The 19,479-nt window shown below is 36.7% G+C and overlaps 1 protein-coding gene and 1 pseudogene across 1 annotated transcript; both read left to right on the forward strand.

The window, feature by feature from the left end:
* The first annotated feature begins 3,502 nt into the window (after positions 1-3,502).
* Positions 3,503-4,153, forward strand: LOC133878682 (heat shock cognate 70 kDa protein-like; annotated as a pseudogene).
* A 7,168-nt stretch (positions 4,154-11,321) lies between these two features.
* LOC133878680 (heat shock cognate 70 kDa protein 2-like) lies at positions 11,322-14,683 on the forward strand. Its single transcript, XM_062317267.1, has 2 exons — positions 11,322-11,773; positions 12,171-14,683. The coding sequence occupies exons 1-2, from the start codon at positions 11,560-11,562 to the stop codon at positions 14,468-14,470; spliced, it is 2,514 nt and encodes an 837-aa protein (XP_062173251.1). The 5' UTR covers positions 11,322-11,559; the 3' UTR covers positions 14,471-14,683.
* The last annotated feature ends 4,796 nt before the right edge of the window (positions 14,684-19,479 follow it).

Consider the following 19,479-nt stretch of genomic DNA (forward strand, 5'->3'; position numbering starts at 1 on the left):
ATACACTGGTAATTAATAAATACTTTATCACACGCATAACTAATAAATATTAATAACATAGAACAGTAGCATACGCATAGGTCCCATGTCCGCTCGTTCAGATAAGTGCCGTCTTTCCTTGTGTGCGTCTTCACAAACGACTCGGCGCGAGTGGGGGGCGTGCCAGATGTAGATGCCTGTCGCCATACAGTATAAATATATAACAAACATTGGATATTCATTTAATGTTAAGAAAGAACAATTACGCACAAATAAGAATTAAAACATTTACATATTGTTTCATACCTCATCGTGATTAAATTTGGCATAACTTTTAGACCCCAGACTATGGGGGATGTCATTCTGCTCCCGCAGCCGCTTCATTCGTTCAGACCTCGCCTTTGCATTGAACATTCCGAAAAAAAATGTAAGAATTGACACACTTAATTACTTATATGCTATGATTAAATGAACTGTTTATTAAAAAAACACAACATTATAGTAATATATTCAAAGACCTACATACCTGATTTCTTTTTGTGCAGCACTCGTGCAGTACGTCCTCCACATCCATTCGGTCATACTTATCAAAAAACGTATATGGCATTCTCGCACGTATTGTCAATGGTGTGTCACCGTCTCGAATATTTAGCTGGGTCCTCAACTTCAACTTCCACGAATGGTGCTTACAGCCCATATCGCCCCAGAATTCGTTCTGTGCCAGACGCTGGTCGACGGATACGGGTACATAAAATTCTTGCTGCACATTCAATTTAAGGATTAATTTTAGCAGTTCAACAAAAAATTAATCTTAACTTTAATTTCACTAAATACATATATTAGTTTCATACACATACCATTATGGCATCCCACATAGCCCGCTTAATCTGCTTATCTACCTTTGCCCATTCGTCCCGCAAGTAAATGTGGGACCCGCTCCGTAAAAGCTTGCCTGCAGCCCGTCTATAACGATTGCATGCTCGTCCCACGGGTTGTGTTGCAACATTGTACTGCAACACAACTTTCTTCCTCATCAGGAGCACCCAATTTCTCTCTGGGTCCTTAATCACCTCAAAATAGATGCTCCTGTCTGGGTTATACCCTAGTCAATAAATATAAAACGTTAATATATTAACACTAAATAACTTAATTATATTAATAAATTAAAAATTCAATTTAAATATTATACGGACTGATTAAATTAAGATATAATTATGTATAAAAATGTACTTACCCATCAGCCGAATATGGTCGATCGCTATGAGCTCGGTCGCTGGGTCGCCAGCATGCTCCTCGCCTACCTCATCTGCCGGGTGACGCTCATCATGATGATCGTCATCCGAAGACATATCCTGGGGGACATCATGGGCCAACTGATCAAGACCCAACGTCACATCGTCCCCCTCATGGGGCATCTGGCTCTCCCCCACATCTGGGTCATGACTCTCCCCAGAAAGCGGCAACTGGCTTTGTCCATAAACAAGCACTTGACTCTCCCCATGTGCCGGGCCCTGGCCCCCTGCCGGTGCCGACATCTGTCCCGACCGCATAGCCGGCATAGGCATCCCCCCCCGCTGTGACAGCGGGAATTTGTCATCCTGAGTCTCACTATCAGGGTTGACTGGCATAGGTGGTGTAAGGGAGTATGGATAGTACAACGGGAATCTGCTCAGATCATGACACTCTCGCGCCCACCATCGATCAATATGACCGGGTGAGGTGATCCCCAACTGCGAGAACGTCGGGTATCCAGCTGAGCTCGTCTGGCCGGGATCTAACCTGTTCATCCCCGCCGTACCCGGGGGCAATGGTCTATAAACGGCGTCCGGGTGGTGTGGCCACGGTGTAGTATGTAGTGCCGCTGACATCGCCGGTGTGGACGTAGGCGGGTATGGAGAAGCAGAATATCCAGCTGCGCTCGTCTGCCCGGGATCTGACGAGCTCATCCCCGCCGTACTCAGGGGCAATGGTCTATAAATGGCGTCCGGGTGGTGTGGCCAGGGTGTGGTATGTAGTGCCGCTGACATCGCCAGTATGGATGTAGTCGTGCAAGGCACGGGTAGGCGTGGTGCACGATGTGTGCAAGTAGGGGGTCTCTGGTCCATCGAAACCTGCGAACAAAAATGTAGACAAATTATTTGAAATTCGTATTAGTTTTGATATTAAAAAAAAATATGCATATTATACAATGAGCTCTATGCAAAATAAGAAAGTATTTTGAGTTTAAGCGAATTGTACCAACAATAAATATAGCAATCATTGTATAACAGGAGCTTCAATCGGATCAATGTCGGGCCTGTCGTGATCGAATTCATCATTCATATCATGCAGGTCATCAGTGGGTAGTACAAGCAGTACACACTCGTGATATGCATAATCTGCATCACTACTCCCTTCCCCCTGACCAACATCGTACACATTGCGCGATTTAGTCCTCACGGCACAAACCCAGTTTGGGTTCCTTCCTCGACATAAAACACTTGGTCTACCTGAGATGTAAGCACGTAAGGCTCGTCAGTAAGCAGTTCTCCCCTGTGGACGAGGTGAGTGAAGTTGACAAACGTTAGGCCATAATCGTCGACTCTGAATCCTCTATCCATCATACACAACATTATAGTAATACAATCAAAGACCTACATACCCTTTTTTGTTCGGTACATAGTCCACATCTGCTGTGTCATACTTCTCAAAAACTTTCTCCGGCACTCTCTCACGTATACTCTTGGGCATGTCACCGTCTCGAATAGCTAGCGCTTTTTTAAATTTCGACTTTCACGAGCGGTGCTTACGGCCAATATCAACCCACGCTTCATGTTGTTCCTTGCGCTCATCTACGGATACAGGTAGATAAAACTCTTCCTGCACATTCAATTTAAGCATTAATTTTATAAATTCAACAAAAACTTAACCCTAAGTTTTATTTTAAATAAATAAAAAATTAGTTTCATAAACATACCATCAGTGTGTCCCATATAGTCTTCTTAATCTGCTTATCTACCCTCGTCCATTCATCCCGCATATGTATGAAAAACCCGCTCCTCACAAGCATTCCCGTAGCACACCTAAAACGATTGCAGGCTCGTCCTACGGGTTGTGTTGTAGCATTGTACTGCAACACAATCTTCTTCCTTCTCTAGAGCATCCAATTTCTCTCCGGGTCCCTAATCACCTCATAATAGATGCTCCCGTCTGGATTGTACCATAATCAAAGAATATAAAACATTTAATTTAATATACTTAAAAATTAAATTATATTAATAAATGATATAATTCAATTTATGTTTTTTTCAAACTTAATATTAACTATTGGTAAAATAATAGGAGTTTCAATGATGCGTGTCCGAACGGCCACATGTATAAACACACGTGGCCACACGGCCACGTTTATAAATCCACGTGGCCGAACGTCTCCCAGCTGCATGCTGCCACTTTGTCACTATGACATGTGGCTATCTGGACATGTGGCTACAGTAACCACTATTGTAGCCACGTGGCGAATGACAAGTTTTTTTGTAGTGTGGGAGGTGAAGATTTTGACCGTAGAATGGTGAAGCATTTCGTTCAAGAGTTCGACGCAATGCATAAGAAGAAAATTACTGGAGTTAAGGCTCTTGGGAAGTTGCGGACTAATTGTGAAATGGCTAAGAGGAACCTGTCATCTAATATTCGAACAAGTATTATGATTGACTCTTTGTATGAGGATACTGACTTCCAATTAAACATCACCCGAGCCAGGTTTGAGGAGCTTAACATGGACTTATTCTTGAAGTGTATAGAGCCTGTCGAGAAGTGTTTGAGGGATGCAAAGATGGATAAGAGCAATGTCGATGATGTGGTTCTGGTTGGAGGGTCGACTAGGATCCCCAAGGTTCAGCAATTGTTGCAGGACATCTTCGATGGGAAGAAGCTCTGCAAAAGGATTAATGTCGATGAGGCGGTTGCCTATGGTGCTGCTGTTCAGGCTGCAATCCTCAGCCATGAGGCTAATGCGAAGGTGTAGAACTTGTTGTTGCTGGATGTCACTTCTTTTTCCCTTGGTTTGGAGACTGTTGGAGATGGCATGAATGTGTTGAGTCCGAGAAACACTGACATTCCGACTAAGAAGGAGCAAGTTTTCTCAACCAACTCTGACAACCAGCCCAGTATGCTGATCCAGGTGTACGAGGGTGAATGAAGCAGAACTAGTGACAACAACTTGCTGGGCAAGTTCGAGTTATCTAGCATTCCTCCTGCTTCTAAGGGAGTTCCTCAAATCCATCTGTGCGTTGAGATTAATGCCAATGGTATTTTGGATGTCTCTGCCGAGGATAAAACCACTGGAAATAAGAGCAAAACTACAATCACCAATACGGGCTGGCTCTCCAGGGAAGAGATGGAGAAGTTAGTGGAGGAGGCTGAGAAGTACAAGGATGAGGACAAGGAGTATAACATGAAGGGCTAGGCAAGTGTTTTTACATATTTTCTTGTTTTCAATTATGTGTGGATGCAATCTTAACATGATAATCTATTTAAAAAAAAAAAATAGAACCAATAATTTTCAAATTTAATACAAGAACCTAAAAAAAAAAAAAAAAAAAACAAGTTGACTGTCTTAATTACAAGGTATAAATTAGATACACTTGTTGGAACTCCCTAAATTCAATTGAAATCAACAAAAGCATCTAATGGGTATATCGAAAATTGTCAATTTCATCAAACCACAAACACCTATCGATACCCATTCATAATTAATTCAGAGCCATTATCAATGACCACATGGATCCATGAGCAACAAAGTAAGCCACGCGTCTCTCCATCAAGCTACACATCTCAATCCCATATGAATGGGTATCTACATAATAACCAACATCAACATAAGCAATTTTAACTGTCTCTATAGCATACCTCTTCTGGGTTTGGTGCCAACCTTAACAACTGAAGCTGTTTTTTTTTTTTTTTTTTTTTTGTATTCGTTTCCTCCTACGGTGGGAACAAAACCCCATCAATCCCTTGCACCAAAATTCTCCCGTCCGTGTATATATCGGGGTCAAACAGATAAGCAAACCCATCTCCTTGACCAAATTTCACAGACCCATCAGCCTCCTGAGCCACAACCTTGTGCGGCAATTGCAGAGTATCATACCGGATCTTCCAAACCGTCAAACAACTTTGTACATACTCTCCTCGGTGTGGTACTCTTGAAAGACACTGCCAGGGGTTGTTGCCACCACCCATTCCACAGCTTCACCCCTTTCACTAACCATCCTCATCGATTCCTTTCTCACACCATCTCTCTATCGTTCTGCTCATTCTCTCTCAACCCTTCTCTCTATAGTTCTCTTTGGTCTGGTGTGAGTTACAGAAAGAAAATAAAGAGGGGGAATCTCCAATGAATGAAAGTAAAGGAGGCATTCTTGTAAGAAGGCAAAGGAAAATGAAGCTGTTAAGATTAGAACCACGGATCAAGGCAACTATCCAGCACTGTGAACTTAAGTTGAAGTGCGTATTTTGGTCAATATTTTAGTGAAAATAGAAACCTATTTTCGAAAACAGGTTGAAATTGTTTCCTGTTTTCGTGTTTCTCTTTGTTTTTGTTTCTAAAACAAGTAGCCAGACGCCTCTCTACAGTGATGAAACATGTTTTGCTGTTTTGGAAACATAAAACCTGTTTCCAAAACAGTTTGCCAAATAGGCTCTCTATTGCCCCCCCGCCCCCCCCCCCCTCCCCCCCCCCCCCCCAAAAAAAAAAATAAAAATAAGGAGGATTGATTTTGGGTAATTACAACTTGAAGAAAGAGATCATAGAGTAGTGGAGCTCGAGCCGCATTCATTTGTCATGCATTACATTTAGAGATAACAATTTGTACTCGTATATAATTAAAGTCGTGTCGAGTTATGAATATAAAACGAATATATCAATCTTAATTCGATTCATTTAATTAAACAGGTCAAACTTTTCAATCATAATTCGCTAGTTTCATGTTGGGTTCGAGTTTAGTTTGTGAGTCGTGTAAAAAATTGGCAGCCCTAAATGTCGCGTATAGGGTTTGAACTGTGTTAAAACATGCATGAATATAAGACTATATATAAAGGTCAACCATAACGTGACTCATTTAATTAAACGGATTAATTTATTAACTGCAACCTACAAATGTATTATTGAGTTCACATCAAATTCGCTAGTCGTGTTAATAATGAGTGTAATATAAACATCTTCCGTGTTATCTAAATATTAAATCTTAAATCAATTACATGAAATGATCGCATTTCATTTCAAATGGATCGGATCATAGGAATCATGAATTTGTTAAAAGAAAATGTAAGGTATAAAAATGTTCACATATTTAGCAGCTAATTAACGGGCATTTAAAGAAATTAACGGAGTTGAAATCTCCCCTCTTCCATTCCAGACATTCTCTCTCTCTCTCTCTCTCCCTGAGATTGATTAGCGAGGCCGAGAATGAAGCTCTTCTACTTCTTGGTGTTCGGTGCTCTCACGACATTAGAGCTTAGCAAAACCAGCAAAGATCCAATCAACGCTTTAGATGTGGCATCTTTGCCTAATATCTTATCTAGCTAGGTTTTCATTTTTGAAGCTAAATTTAGGTTCAGTCTGTTTCAACGTAAATATTTTTTCTTAAAAATATTTTCAATGAAATCAAAAAATGATTTTAGCTGAAAATATTTGTTAACATTTGATTCGTACGAAAAATAAGCGACAGTAGGCAATGGCCGACGTCCTCTGACGGCGGCCAAAAATGGCCAATGACTTATGGCAACCTCCGGCAAACACCTGCGTCAAATTTTGGTGACATACAGTGAATTCTAGCAGCAGATTTCAGCGGTCTTGGTGGTGGATTTTGGCAACAGACCCTGATGAACTCCGCACAATCGGCCGGTGGCAAATTGTAGTGAACTCCGGCAGGCGGTAAGCTCCAACGACCTCCGACGGCTACGAAGAATGAACTACGAAAGAGAGTGCATACGAGAAGGAGAAACCTACCACAGGTTTAGTGGTGCATGTTTCTTTTCCAATATACTAGCATTTTTTTTTATGGCAGATTAGTCTATTGAATCCTACATCAAGGGCTCAAACCAGGGGATGGTTCCCCCCTCCCATTTGGCCTTCTGGTCGGCCGAACCAACCCAGACATTTTATTTTTTTTGTTGCTTTCCTTTTATTATTTTTTAAAAAAATTATTTTGTATTAATGAATTGTATGAGACAATTGTCAAATTGTAATTAGACTTGACTTGACACGCCGTTAACTTATTGGACGTAACGTAAAGGAAAGTACGAAATGTGTGTATTAAGTATCCACATATACCATTTATTGTACTTTTTGAAATTGAGGGGTCTTTTTTATTTTGCGTTAAACTATATGTACTAATAAAGTAATTGACCCTAATATTTTTCATAAACATTAAAACTAGGTATAGAATATTAACACGTTATAGGTAAAAAGAAAATTAGACAAAAATATCATATTATAATTGATTTATTTTGCACCATCCTTTCTCTCACGTGATAACATTCATGATGAGAGAAATTATAATGTCGAAATATGGTTACCAAAAATAAAATTAAACTTGTATCCATGTCATTTCCTCAATAAATTATAATTCCAGGTAATTCTTTCAACCAATAAGGTAACATCACGTGACAGAAATTAAATGATGCTAAGTATACTTATATGTCAGCTTCTAATTAGTCTAGTAGACTGTAAAAGTCTTGGTCCTCCTTGTTTGTAAGTCTTGGTCGTCTTTGTTTGTTGTTGCCCTCTTCTTCCATCCATAGTAACGTCAGCAATCTACGTCACCTTCTATATGAGTTGCTTGGGTCATAGATAAAGTTGGATTTTATTTTATTTTTTTATTTTTTTACTTTTATAAAGAGAGAACTTGTTGGAGAAGTATTAGATCGGGATTGGGGATCAATCATTTTAAATTCTATCTAGACAGGTGGGTTCAGACAACTCTCTTATCATATGATGTTGCCTTATTATCTTGCAATAAACAATTTATTTATTTATTTAATTTAATAAATAAAAAATGATTACAAAAAATTTCTTCTTGCTTTGGATTCGAATAAAAAGGAGAGTGGACAATCGTAAAACTGAAAAATGGATGAGCATCTCAACATCATACCCAAAATAAAAATATAATACAACAAATAATAAAAAGTAAGCCAAAAAAATAACTCGATCGTTTAAATCTTTGTCGCAAAACCAATAACGAACACCACAAATTAGTGTTTGAAGAAGCTGGCCAAAAAGGGATGCAATAAGCATTTGAATTTACAACAATAAAGAATATGGGGGGTGTTTGGTAACATTTATATTATTTCCTTAATTTATTTTCATTTTTCTTAAAAATAATTAACTTCAAAACATTTTAACTTTTTTGATTTTTTACATTACATCAATAATTTTTTTTATTACTATTCAAATAAAAAAAATCACTACAATACAAAATTTTTTCAAATTTTTTTTACTTTAATATATCACATCAGTCACTTTTTACTACTACTTAAAAAAATAAAATTTAACAATCTTTACCAAACACACTCATGAATATTAAACACGATCGAGAATACGACCTGAATGCGACCAAGTGGATTTATGCCAATTCTTTTTTTTTTTAAAAAAAATAAAATTTGATATTCTAATTTTCAATTTGATAAAATTAAGATTGTTATTTTGAATATCTATAAATCGATACTTTTGTTAATATTTTCTATTAAATAAATAACAAAAACAACGTAATTTATTTATTTATTTTTTAAAAAGGTTGGGTTGGTTCTATCACCAACAACACTCCTAATTTTGATAGAGAAGTTTAAAAGACGCAAATCCTCTTTAAAGTTGTACTAACAATTACGATTAGCGATTATTGATTAAAATTGTTAATCACAATCGTTTAAGACTATCATTAAATTTTAACAACCGTAACAATTATTTTTATAAATGCCAATTAACAGTTATTAAACTTCCAACCTGTAATTTAAAAACCGCTTTTTTTTATGTGAGATTTAGACCCATTTTGATAGATAAGTAGCAATAATTACAACGAGTGGACTCATTTGTCAAACTGTTCAGAAAGGTGGGTTCATGATTGATTAAAGTCTCGTAGAATGTTGCTTTATTATCGTGCAGTAACATACAATCACATTGTACGGAATTTGTATTTGCAACAATAAAGAACATGAATATTAATTTATTAAACAAGATCCAGAGAACACGACTTGACACCAAGTGGATTTATGCCAATTCTTTTTGCTTTGGCTTTTTATTTTTTATTTTTGATATTCTAATTTTCAATTTGATTAAATCATACTTCTGTTAATATTTCCCATTCAATAAATAGCAAAAACAACATAGAAGTACAATTATTCTGTTCGGTTTTTTTTTTAAAAAAAAAAAAGAAAAAACAAAAGGAGGTTGGCCTGCATTCATAACTCAACCACACCCCTAATTTTGATGGAAAAGTTCAAAAGATTCGGGGCTTGTTTGGCAAACTCCTCCGCTTTTCATCACTTTTTTCTAATAAAATCAACTTGAAAACATTTTAACTTTTTATATTAAATTAATAACTTTTTAATAATTTTTTTTTCTCTTTTTATATCATATCAATTACTTTTTATTATTATTTAAAAAATAAAAACACTACAAAATATTTATCAAACACATCCGCAAATCCCCAACATTAACTTTAAGTTAGTGATTAGTCAATTTAATGTATTTTAAATGCGGTGGCAATATATATATGTATATATATTAGATTTTAATGAAATGACTTCTCTCACTTTCAAGTGAAATGAAAATGAGTTTATTTGAAATTGTCATGGTCGCATCTACTGATAGAACTATTCACCAAATAGCTCATATTCTTAAAAGACAATTAAAAAGATGGCGGGATCATTATTTCGGGTGCGTTTGGAATTGCAATTTCGTAGACAAAAAGTACGATTTTAAATCAAATTGTAGAAAATGAATCATTTGGAAATTGCATCGCAGAATACTGTTTTTTAAATCGCAGATAATTGAGTACTTTTTTGAAAATACAGAATTTTAAAGGCTAACTTGCGATTTCAAATGTCAAACTGTGATTTTATCATACGTTTAACTGGGTTTTTAAAAATCATTTTTTCAAATCGTACATTTTAAAATCGCATTTTTTGAAGTCACAAACTCAAACGGATCCTTCATATGAAATTGAGGGAAATTCAATATTAAATGCTTATAAAAAATATGCAGCATCATAAATAATTAAAGGTGAAAATGGTCTAACAATAGAAGAGGGGGTTGGCGATCCTTCAACATTTAATGAAAGAACAAGTGATTTATTGATAAATATTAGATGTGCTAAATTATCTGATTTCAGTCAATGTGGTTAGCCTATATTACAAATTAAATCGAACATTGTGGTATTAAAAGTAATTTATAGTCTTCGGAACATGCCAAAATAACAATTTAGCCATTACAGTCAAATTTCGTCAAAACACTTTATGGATTCCGTTAGTATGCCAAGACAATACCAATAAAATGATAACATGTATTACTCTTAATAAAAAAAATATACAAATATCTTAAATATATAAATATAAAAAATTAAAGACTTAAAAAACTAATTACACATACCCATCAATGACAAAAATACCCTTCATAAAATTCTAAATGTTTGTAGTAGCTAGTATACTAAATCTTAATTAATAGTTGAGATTGTTTGATGTGATTTTGTCATATTAATTAAACATTTAATATGTTGCAACTATTTATTGAGCTTAATTAAACATTTTTTTTTTAAAACCTAACTTGTGATGATAGGAAAAGATGACATTAGGGGCTTATTTGGCAAGCAAGTATAAAATTTCCAACCCACTTTTCACTTCTAAAAATAAAAATAAAAATAAAAAAAAAAAAAAAAAATCAAATAAAAAAACATTATAACTTTTTTACATTTTTTACATTACATCAATAATTTTTTTATTACTATTCAAATAAAAAAAAAATTCACTACAAAACAAAACTTTTTCACTTTTCTATAAAACATTCTCAAATTTTATATTACATCAATTATTTCTTATTACTATTCAAACAAATATTTCACGACACAATTATTTACCAAAGCAACTATTTATTTATGTTCAGAGGATAAATCCGTTACCAAACAACTCAAAGATATTTACATGCCTGGAAACAAAACATAAATTGTTTATCATGGCCTTATTTTCATGAAACACAAACACTAGGAAAAGAAAAAGAAACGTCGATTGACAATAGATTAGGAAAAGAATGAAAGCCCATCGATTGACAATCGTACGAAAAAGTGGAAAAGGAATCAAATATGCCCTAGCTTTTCACAAACAATAATTGCGAGTCATGTAAACAGACAAACAAGACTGAAAGACTTGCGAGCTAAAGTTTACCAGCTAGGCATTTCCATGTACAGTCGATCGGAACACAGTACAAATGCAACTCCTCCATTACTATATTACTTAGTTAGACCTCTCCACTCCCCAGTGATCTTTCTCTTTACAAATATTCCAAGAGGTTTCTTCCTTGTTTTTCACTATCTTTTTTCCTGTCAATTCTTGTAAGCTATGGCTGGGAAAGGCCAGGGTCCGGCGATTGGGATCGATTTGGGAACATGCTACTCCTGTGTGGCAGTTTGGAAAAATAATCGGGTGGAGATCATACCCAATGATCTTGGGAACCGAAAAACACCTTCTTATGTAGCTTTCAATGAGACTCACCGTTTGATCGGTGATGGGGCCATGGGCCAGACAGCCATGAATCCTACCAACACTGTTTTTGGTGAGTTACGCTCTAGTATATGTACATTTTAGAGTTTTACATTCAAAACTTTGCTTATTTGTTTTCTGTATATATGGGTTCTGCAATTCTGTTAGCTTGCTTGGTCAATGACGTTAATTATTGCGGAGGAAGGAGAGAGAATTTTTTTTGGATTTGTTCTTTCTTTTTTTTATGTTGTTTTGGTTTCTTGCATGATAATAAAGATGAAAATTGTTTTAAGTTGTTGGGGTCTTTCTTTTGCTTCGGGCGAATCCGTAAGTAGCATAAAAGGTTGACATTTTTTGCTTTCTAACGAGTCCAAAACAAATTAAGGTGACAAAATGTACTTATTGTGAAGCGAAGAATGTTTAATGTGATGACTTGTTTACATGTTGATTTTCATGTCGGTGGTATGAAGACACAAAACGTTTGATTGGAATGCGATTCAATGATGACGAAGTGCAACATGACATGAAATTGTGGCCATTCAAGGTGATTGCTGACCCTGATAATGGGAGGCCCATTATTGTTGTTACCTACAAGTACGAGGAAAAGCAGTTTCTGGCTGAAGAAATCTCTTCAATGATTCTCATAAAGATGAAGGAGATTGCAGAGGCTTATTGTGGTTCAAAGATCAACAATGCTGTTATCTCTGTTCCTGCTCGTTTCAATCACTCACAACGTCAAGCCACAATGGATGCTGGTGTTATTGCGGGCCTAAACGTGACGCGTATTATCAATGAGCCAACTGCTGCTGCTATTGCATATGGGCTTGACAAGGAGAATCGTGCTGGTGAGAAGATTGTGCTCATCTTTGATCTTGGTGGTGGCACGTTGGATGTCTCAATTCTCACCATGGAAGAGGGTATCTTTGAAGTGAAAGCTACAGCTGGTGATACCCACTTGGGAGGTAAAGATTTTGACCGTATGATGGTCGGACATTTTTGTGGAGAGTTCAACGAAAAGTATAAGAAGAAAATTACTGGAGGTAAGGCTCTTCGGAAGTTGTGGACTGCCTGTGAAAGGGCTAAGAGGACTCTGTCATCTAATACTCTAACAAGTATTGAGATTGATTCTTTGTACGACGGTATTGACTTCTACTCAAGCATCAGCCGAGCCAGGTTTGAGGAGCTTAATAAGGAATTATTCTGGAAGTGTATAGAGCCTGTTGAGAAGTGTTTGAAGGATGCAAAAATGGATAAGAGCAGTGTCCATGATGTGGTTCTGGTTGGGGGGTCTTCCAGGATCCCCAGGGTTCAGAAATTGCTGCAGAACTACTTCAAGGGGAAAGAGCTTTGCAAAAGGATTAACCCTGATGAGGCTGTTGCTTATGGTGCTGCTGTTCAGGCTGCAATTCTTAACCATGAGGCTTGTAAGAAGGTGAAGGACATCTTGTGCCTGGATGTCACTCCTCTATCCCTTGGTCTGGAGACTTCTGGTGATGTCATGAGTGTGCTGATTCCGAAAAACACCACCATTCCCGCCAAGAAGGAGGAGAACTTCTCAGCCAAAACTGAAAACCAGGATAGTGTGTCCATAAATGTGTATGAGGGTGAAAGTATCGGAACCCGAGACAACAACTTGCTGGGCAAATTTGAGCTCTTGGGTATTCGTCCTGCTCCTAGTGGAGTTCCACAAATCACTGTTTGTTTTGACATTGATGCTGATGGTATCTTGAGCGCCTCTGCCAAGGACCAAGCCACAGGAAAGAAGAATGAAATTACAATCACCAATACGGGCAGGCTCTCCAAGGAAGAGATCAAGAAGTTAGTGCGGAAGGCTAAGAAGTACAAGGCTGAGGATGAGGAGCATAACATGAAGGTCGATACAAAGAATGCACTGGAGAACTACGCCTACAACATGAGGAATACATTTAAAGATGAAAAGTTTGCAGCCAAGGTCCCATCTGCTAACAGGGAGAAGATTGACAATGCAATTGAGCAGGCTATCGATTGGGTTGAACGGAACCAACTTGCTGAGGCAGATGAATTTCAGTTCAAGATGAGCGAGCTGGAGAACATATGCAACCCAGTCATTTCCAAGATTGAGCAAGGTTCTGATGGTGATGACATGGGTGGAGCTGTGCAAGAGGACAAGGAGCCTGAGAGGGAGATTAAGAACCGGGCACAGGAGGCAGAGCAGTTCGTAGGTCAGGATGAGGAGCATAAGAAGGAGAAAATTGAGGAGGAGAAGAAGGCTGAGAAGGTGATTAAGAAGGGGAAGAAGGATAAGGAGCCTGAGAAGGAGATTAAGAACGAGGTGCAGGAGGCTGAGAAGTACATGGTTCAGGATGAGGAGCACGAGAAGGAGAAGATCAGGAAGAAGGTGAAGAAGGATAAGAAGGCCATGGCCACTCAAGACGATAAGGAACCTGAGAGGGAGATTAAGAACCAGGCACAGGAGGCTGAGAAGTACATGGCTCAGGATGAGGAGCATAAGAAGAAGGCTGAGACCATCCCTGAGGACAGGGAGCATCAGAAGAACGCTGAGGCAAAGAATGCATTGGAAAATTGTGCTTACTACATGAAGTACAGAATCCGAGATGTGAAGAATGCTTTGGCAAAGACTGAAGATGAAATTGAGCAGACCATCCACTGGCTTGAAAGGAACCAGCATGTGGAGGCACATGAGTTTGACAATAGGATGAAGGAGCTGGAGGGCATTTGTTACCCTTTCATTGCCAAGATGTACCAAGGAGCAAGGAGTGATAAGAGTTGATAGATTAGGCATCTCACGGGCCTATTAAAGTCTCCATCTGTAAATTTGTTTCTAACTTATGAAGAATGTCATGGTGATCTTTTTATTTTTATTTTTCTGGGCATTATAATATGACTTTTGTTTGTGGGTATTACTGGGTAGAGGGTTGAAGGCTGAGTCTATTATTGTATTGCAAACATAAATCATAACTCGTTGCATTTTAGGTGTTCTTGAGTTGGGCATTTTAACTTTCATTTCGTGTTGTGGGTAACAGAAGCAAGTGAGAGCCCACTTCAGCGGGCTTAATTATATAATGAAAATAATTTGTACATGAATCTAGCACAAATTTGAAATTTAGTGCTGTACAATAATAATAATATTAAGGCATGTTAGCATAGAACACCGAAAAAGTTTAAAATGAAAACACCATATCCCACGCTATTCTATTCAACAGAGGAAGTGATGAACAAAATACCTGTTACCTCGTTCAAGAGATTCGAAGTCCACTGTCCACCCCCTCTCCTCGGCGGAGCCACCTCTCCCTTCCTCCGCCAAATGCCACTGCCAAACAAAAACGAGCCTTCTCTGTTAATTAAGATGAAACATGATCTGCAAAAGGACCCTCAAATCAAGCATGAAAATCAGCCGCAGAATCCAGCAAAACCCTCCACAATTCATGCTGACTTGCTCTCTCACAGCAGCCTGCAGCAGCCTACCTCCTTGATTCTTGCTGCATACTCAAGCCCCATGTCATCCGGAGTGCTCTCCAACGTTTTATGGGATGTGCTTCCCTTTATTAGTCTATATATTGTTCTATCTTGTAACCAAAATATGTAATGAAAACTAGACAAAATGTAGTCCTTTAGTTGACCTTCGTGTTCTCTTCTTCTTCCTTTACAAGCTTCCATCTCCTTGTCTTTATTTTTACATGGTATCATAGCCTTCAAAATCGACCAACGTCGTCTTCTTTTTCTTCCTGTAGCTTCTCTGCGCCTTTCTGTCAAACACCTTAGCCACAGCCCCTGAGACCCTGCACGTCCAGCAGCCAAACCACTCTCTTTCTCTTTGTAGAGAAGAAGCCACGCCCAGCAGCCCAACATGTCCCGCAGCCAAGTCACCCTCTTCCTCTCTGTTGCAAGTGGAAGACTTCAAAAGCCTTCTTCAACAGTATACTTGCACACTTCAAAAGTCACCAGCTGTTGCAGAAGATTGCACCATGTGCCAATCTGGTCTTAAGCCACTCTCACCACATCTTCTTTTTGCCCCAGTCTGGTCGCTGTCCGTCTCAACAAGCTCGTGTTCTCTTCTTCTTCCTTTACAAGCTTCCATCTCCTTGTCTTTATTTTTACATTCTGCACATCTCCACATTTTGAGTACATGCGTATAAGAGCAGTAGCTAGACAAGAAAATGTTCAGAGGAATGGCCATGTACGTAGAATCAAGTCTATCTTCCAACTTCAAAATTAGCAAAACTTGAACATTCAGTGAGAAGGCAGACCATTGTTGCCGAGTTGGGTTCAACACTTCAACCTCATCAGCCGAGACAAGCATGTCACGAAAAAAGCCCAACATCTCCACCAAATTCCCTTCCTTCCCCATACCCCATTTATCATCGCAGTCCAACAAAACACGTTCCTTTTTAGCAGATTTTTTTCAAACAAATCCCTTGCCCTTTCAACCTCTGTTTATGGGTCCAAACAGACGGAGCCAGACATTTTAAAGGAAGGGGCCAAATAATTATTTTTTATTTTTTATTTTTAAGTAAGGGTTAAAGTGTATATATATTTATAACTATATATAAAGCCAAATTTTAAGTAAATTAAACATAACCCAATTTTTATATTTTTATTATTCCCTTTAAATTAAAAAAATTAATAAGCAAAATTGAAAAGAAAGTTTTTTGATAAAAAAAAAAAAGAAAAAAAAAAAGGTCTTAGTTTCTGTATCACAGCTATCCAAAGATTCAGAAAATGAAAAAATGAAAAAAAAAAAAAAAAAAAAAAAAAAAAAAAAAAAGGGTCTTATTTTCTGTACTGAAAATTGAGAAAATTCAGTTTGATGAATTGTATGTTTCTCAGTGCTCGTAAGGCTTTAATTGGATGACATACATCTTTAAGCTAACATTCTCTTGCTTCTTTTGTTAGAACAAGTCACTCTAACTAATACAGTAGTCTACTTACTATAATACAAAACACAATATATTCTACACAACATATTCTATTAAACGTAACACAACACAAAACAAATAAAACGCATATCTTCTAGACTTTTCTAATGTCATCTAGCTATATTGAAATGAATCCTCATTTTACGTTATATTTACCACACATCTTTATGAAATTGAGCTTTGCGGTTGCTTTACTAAACTCTTTCATTTACTTTGAACAAAACATATGCAACAACTTTGTAAAACTTATTTCATTGTTACCCTTCTTAGACATGTCCGTTACTACCCGTGAAATATTAAAAGAAAAAGTTTTGACAATGAAACTATTGTTCCAAATGAGATGAAACTAGTTGAAAAGATGATCAAAGGGAAGGGGCCAAAATTTTTTTTAGCTAGGGGCTAATAAACAAATAACCTTAAATTTTTTTTTTTTTTTTTTTTTTTTACCTTAATTTTTTCTTCTTCTCAATAATCATGCCCCCCCCCCCCCCCCTCCTTCCCTCTGTCTCTGGGCCCAAAGGAAGCCACGATCTACTCTAGTTATTTATGCTTTGTACGTGTGTGTTTGTTATGGGCGTAATGGTCTTTAAGTCAGTTAGAGCATTCTTAATGGATTAGCTATATGTAACTTTAGGTTAAAAACACACTTCATTGAATTATGTAAACAAAAGTTAGAATACATGTTTTTTAGATATGTGAACAGGGCAACTCTACATTCACATATCTCTCTTTCTTTTCTTTTATTATTATTATTATTATTATTATTGCTTATCTCCACTTTTTGCGCTTTTTTTCTTCATTTTCCCTCTATGTTCTACATGCGGCAGCAGTTGATTGGTTTTTTTTTTTTTGGTAAGTGCAATTGATTGATTTAGGTTTACTAGCTTTGGTTACACAGAAGTCCCATTTAATGTGATATTATGATAGGTTCGACCCTTAATGACTGTTAGAAAAATGATTGTTTAAAAATTATTGCGTTAGGAAAATAACAGATTTAACAAAACGATTGTTAAAAAATATGACCGTTAGAAAAATGGTCGTTTGAGAAAAAATTATCGTAAAAATTTGTGTTAGAAAAATGACCGTTTTAACAAAACAACCGTCGACAAATATAATCAAATATGACCATTTTTTTAAAAAAAAGAAGAAAAAAAAAAGTATTAGCTAAACTAAATAAAGTGAGTTTTGATTAGTTATTTTAAATTGAGATATACACAAGCTATTGAGAGTGCTCTTATGTGTAGTTTATAAGGTAGTGGGTCACTTATGTGGGGAGTTAGTATCACATAGCCTGTAGATGGGCAAGTGGGTGAGTTATGTTTAGTTATTAGATTATTGTATTTAATCCTTGTGAATCAATGAAAAGATATCGAAGTATTTGAATCAAAATTCATGAAATTATAGATGTGTACTAAAGAAGAATTTGGCCCCTTGAAGTGCCAATTGTTACTTTTGTTGTCTTTTATTATTATTTTCAGTAAATAAGAGTAAAATGTACCCTTTAGAGCTTTATCCTGTGAACATAGATCATAGACCGAACCACGTTATTCCGTTATTTATTTATTTTCCAATTTCATTATTAATTTGTTCACCAGGAGTGATCGACGTACATAAGGGTCGAGCAGGTCTTAAGAACAAATGGGTATGATGCCTTCTCGCAGTTTGAGGTAGAGAAACAAGGACTCTTGAGGAGAACCTTGGAGTGTGTTAGCTTCTAATCAAGGTGTTCCAAGGGAAATTGGTCGGGGAAAGGATTTCGTCGAACACAAAGTGAGCATAGCCAATGAAATTAAAGGTCGACAAGCTTGGCGAGCAGCTAATTTTGGAGAGGGAGGCCATGTACGAGGATTTGGGCTTGAATTTGATGAAGGTGTATGAGAGAGGTGGCACTGAGGAGGAGAGAGAGGAACACGAAGCTCTGGTAGGCGAGGAGGAAAACAGGTTATCTTTTCGCTGTGGGGTTCGGTGGAGGAACACGGGTGCAGTTACCTATAATAGAAATTGAGAAAAGCGGTTAATAACCGCTAATTGGTTTGTAAGAGCTTATATATTTTTATATGCAAAATGACTAATCAAAACTTAATTTATTTATTTTAATTAATGGGTTTCTAAACGTACTATACATCGGATTATCAATTATTTCACTATATCATTTATATATTACTTTTTTATTCTTTCTTTATTTAAATTTTAAGATATTTTTTCAACGATAAATCATTTTTTTAAACATTGCCGGTCTTTTTTTTTTTGGATAATTATTTGCTATAAAGTCAGCAAAAATTTTGTTCTCATCTAAGGTAATTCACATGAGTGTGACCTTAAAATAACACATAGATTTTGTCATATAGACATATTTTGAAATACAAATATAAAAAATAGATGCATGTTTGAATAGTGCAACTCCACATGTATCATAAATGCATTTTGCATTGAGTAATAATTGAATATCACCAAAAGATACAACTTTTCACCACATTGCCTATGTGGCAAGGTGGTCCCCTACCTTAATTTATTTTTTTTAAAAAAAAAAAAAAAAAAAAAAAAAAACTCAAAAAGTAGTGGGGGACCACCTTGCCACATAGACAAAGTGGTGAAAAGTTGTATCTTTGGGTAGTATTCAATCATTACTCTTTTGCATTTGATTTGCATAATCGGATAAAGGGACTTTTTAGTGAATTGGTTAGTCATTTTAGCATAAAGGTAAAAATAGTTGAGCCATTGAGAATACTCTAATATATATTACATAATAGAAAATGATTAATTTAATTATCCAATTACAACTTTATTGTTTTTGTATAAATCAATTACTAACCTACATTTTTCTTTCTTTAGAGATGAGTACTTATGAACCTACAAGGAGCAA

The sequence above is a fragment of the Alnus glutinosa genome, chromosome 9 (assembly GCF_958979055.1).
Source record: "Alnus glutinosa chromosome 9, dhAlnGlut1.1, whole genome shotgun sequence".
NCBI classification, from domain to species: Eukaryota; Viridiplantae; Streptophyta; class Magnoliopsida; order Fagales; family Betulaceae; genus Alnus; species Alnus glutinosa.